Source organism: Trichosurus vulpecula, chromosome 7, assembly GCF_011100635.1.
Source record: "Trichosurus vulpecula isolate mTriVul1 chromosome 7, mTriVul1.pri, whole genome shotgun sequence".
Classification (NCBI taxonomy): Eukaryota; Metazoa; Chordata; class Mammalia; order Diprotodontia; family Phalangeridae; genus Trichosurus; species Trichosurus vulpecula.
The window spans coordinates 220,761,026-220,764,814 of record NC_050579.1 but is presented as its reverse complement, the minus strand read 5'-3'; the positions used below and the strand labels follow the sequence as shown (position 1 = coordinate 220,764,814).

General features: G+C 36.4%; 1 protein-coding gene across 1 annotated transcript; it reads right to left on the bottom strand.

The window, feature by feature from the left end:
* Positions 1-3,189: 3,189 nt before the first annotated feature.
* LOC118858585 (60S ribosomal protein L12-like) lies at positions 3,190-3,495 on the bottom strand. The gene has a single exon (XM_036769156.1). It carries the CDS (start codon positions 3,493-3,495, stop codon positions 3,190-3,192), a length of 306 nt encoding a protein of 101 aa, XP_036625051.1.
* Positions 3,496-3,789: the final 294 nt, after the last annotated feature.

Here is a 3,789-nt window from a genome sequence, read left to right as displayed (position 1 = left end):
CATCTTTCCAGAATAACACTTTTAAATGCATAAAAACATATAGAGGATTACAAAGGAATAGAATTATTTCAAAATACAGTTATACAAATATTAGAAAAACAAATTCATGGACTTCAGGTCAGGAATTTCTAGAGTGCACACATCTCTGAGAGCTCTTCCAGGTCTAACTTTCTACTATTCTAAGTTCCAGAGCAATTCATATTAGACTGATGCCTTCACCTGCTGTTTGAATTTCCAGTGTCATTACACTCAATATCATTATATGTATGTTTCAACCTTTCCCTTATACAGATTCAAAGCTTTGCTCATATCTAGTATTTGCCCTATGATCTGGCTAATAATACTTTTCTCTATTTTTCTATTGACAACACCATCCATGTTGTACTAGTGAAGGAAAATAGCAAAATAAAGGAATGTTGAAAATGGTGATGTATAGTGGGAACTCTGTGTGCTCTGATACCACTATGGTAGCTACGGAAGGAACCCTAAAATGGTGAGGAATTGGGGTCTGATTAATTTAGCACCCCAGTCAATATGATGTAAGAGCTCCTAACAGTGACCTACTTGAAACTAGCATGGTAATCAGCTTAACATGGAAAACAGCAGGGTGAATGGTCAAAGGATGTCGATAGGTTGGTGGATCTGTGATGTCACTAGTTTCATTTCTTCATCTGTGCCTTCTCACCTCGTGCAATTTTCATCTATATCTTTCCAAAAATGCTCTACAGACATTCCATTGATGCATGGAAGGTCTTGTTTTGGTTTTTCTAAGGTCTTGATATCTTAGTGTAGGACTCAGGCTCTACATTTATTTTCTCTCATTCTTGCTACCAGGTCCAGTCTGCCTACTCTCTTCTGGATGACAGATCCACAATAATGTCCTCTTGGCTTCTTTCATTTAAATCACAGTTGGTAATATGATACTACTTGCTTGTATCTATCATGAATATTTCTATTCCATTTAGGGTCACTTCCATTTTTGACTCTTAGAAAATGGTGTTCCATGATTTTAGTGGCATGGCACCATGAAAAAAGCATGTTGATATATTAATTATTATTCTTATTTTAATAATAAATTTTAATGGCTTCCTGCTAACAACATGGTATCAAAATTGAAAAATTCTGTTGTATACTCAAAGGTTGTTAGAACTGCAAAAGCTATTATAGATGATCTATTCTATTCCTTCACTTGACAAAGAAGAAAATTAAAGCCCGAAGAGGAGAAGCAACATGGCCACAGTGCTTCTTTTTCTAACAGTATTATATTTTTCCCAATTCCAAATTGAGACAATTTTTAGCATTTTTACAAAATTTTGAGTTCTAGTATTTTTCTCTTCCTCTTTCCCCTTCCCTCTTCTGAAAATCATAGACAATTTTATATAGGTTATATACATGCTGTCATGTAAAACATATTTCCATATTAGTTATAGTTGTGAAAGAAGACACAGATCAAAAGAAAAAAACACAAAAAAGAACAAAGTAAGTGAAAACTATGCTCTGATATGCATTCAGAGCTCATCAGTTCTTTATGTGGATGTGGATAGCCTTTTCCTTCATGAGTTCTTTGTACTTGTCTTGGATCATTGTGTTACTGAGAAGAGCTGATTGGTCATCACACAGTGTTGTTGATACTGTAAGTATAATGTTTTCCTGGTTCTACTCATTTCACTGTGCATCAGTTCATACAAGTCTCTCAAGGTTTTTCTGAAATAATTTCTTATTGCATGATAGTATTTCATTCCATTCATACAGTATTCCATTTTATTCATATACCATAGTTTGTTTAGCCATTTCCCAATTGATGGACATCCCCTCAGTTTTTAATTCCTTGCCACCACAAAAAGAGCTGCTATAAATATTTTTGTACATGCATGTCCTTTCCCTTTTTTAATAATATCTTTGAGATCCAGACCTAGTAGTGGTATTGTTGAATCAAAAGGTATGTATAGTTTGGTTACCCTTTGTGTATAGTTCCTAATTGCTCTCTAGAATGGTTGGATCATTTCACAACTCCACCAACAGTGCATTAATGTCCCAATTTTCCCACATCTCCAAGAATTATAATTTTCCTTTTTTTGTCATATTGGTCAATTTGATAGTGTGAGGTGATACCTCAGTGTTGTTTTAATATGCATTTCTCTAATCAAAAGTAATTTAAAGCACTTCTTCATATGCCTAATAGACAGCTTTGATTTATTCATTTGAAAACTACCTGTTCATATCTTTTGACCATTTGTTGGTTGGGGAATGGGTTGTTTTCTTATAAATTTGATTTAGTTCTCTATATATTTGAGAATTGAGGCCTTTATCAGATACACTTGCTTCAAGAAATGATTAAGCATGCTATATTCTGCTCCAACCCCTTACCTTTACTCTGTGTGTGTCTCTCTGCTTCAAATGTGTTTCTTGTCAACAATATATTGTAGAATTCTGGTTTTTGATCCAATCTGTTATCCACTTCTGTTTTATGGGACAGTTCATCCCATTCACATTCACAGTTATGATTACTAATTGTGTATTTCCTTCTATCCTATTTTCTTCCTGTTTGTCTTCTCTCTCTTCACCTTTTCCCTCCTCACCAGTGTTTTACTTCTGTATACCACTTCCCCTGATCTGCCCTCCCTTCTGTCAGTCCCCTTCTTTTACTTAGTCTCCTCCTTTCCTACTTATCTATTGGGTAAGATAGATTTTTATATTCAACTGATCATGTATATTATTCCCTCTTTGAGCCAATACTGATGAGAGTAAGGTTCAAGTTATGCCCATTCCTCACCCTCCCATTTTCTCCTCCACTGTATTAGGTCTTTCTCACTTCTTCATGTGAAATAATTTACCCTGTTCTACCTCTCCCTTCCTTCTGTACCCAGTGTACTCCTCTTTTTCATCCATTAATTATTTTTATGTTATTACCTCCAATTCACCTTGTACCTGTACCCTCTGTCTATGTATATACCTTGTAGCTGTATTTTTAGTGATATAATTTTTTTTTGTTGTCAAATGTTAAATTTATTGCAAATAGTCTCCTTTGTAGCTTTTAAATTTCTGGGCATTCAACAGCACCATTATTGATCCCATCAATGACATCATGAGGGTGTTTGCCATCAATGTTGCAGCCCACAGACTGGGCTGTTCCAAGTATCTCTTTAATGGTTCTGAGAGATCTCTTGCCAAAGATCAGTGCCTCATCTGTCAGGCAACGTTGACAATCTCATCGAAACTGATGTTTCCATTGTGTTTAATATTTTTATGCTTTTTTCTGTCCTGACGAGGTTCCTTTAGGGCTTTGATGATCAAGGTTGAGGCAGAAGGCACAACCTCAGTCTGGGCCTGTCTGTTCTGAATGGTAAGTTTCACTGTGATTCTTAGCTCTTTCCAGTCACCAGTTGCTTTGGTAATGTCATCACCAACCTTCTTGGGAGACAAACCCAAGGGACCAATTTTGGGGGCCAGAGCTGATGTGGCACCAACTTCACCACCTGTGCACCTTAAAAACATGACTTTAATTTCATTAGGGTCAAACTTGGGCAGCAAGGCAGCAACGAAGGAGGTGGCTTGGCCTGGATGCTGCATGGTGGCTGCTGGTGTCGGATGAACCCGGATTCAGGACAACTGAAAGAAGTTGCACCTTCACCACCACGAGCTGGGAGCCAAAAAAAAAAGCTAGTGGTATAATTTTTAAGAGTTACAAGTATCATCTTCCTATGTAGAGATGTAAACACTTTATCTCTATTGAATCCCTTATGTTTTCTTTTCCCTTTTAAACCTGTTTATGCTTCTCTTGGGTCTTGA

Bases quoted from the DNA above. Each gene is read 5' to 3' on its own strand.
- LOC118858585 (XM_036769156.1), bottom strand. From the start codon at position 3,495: ATGTTTTTAAGGTGCACAGGTGGTGAAGTTGGTGCCACATCAGCTCTG.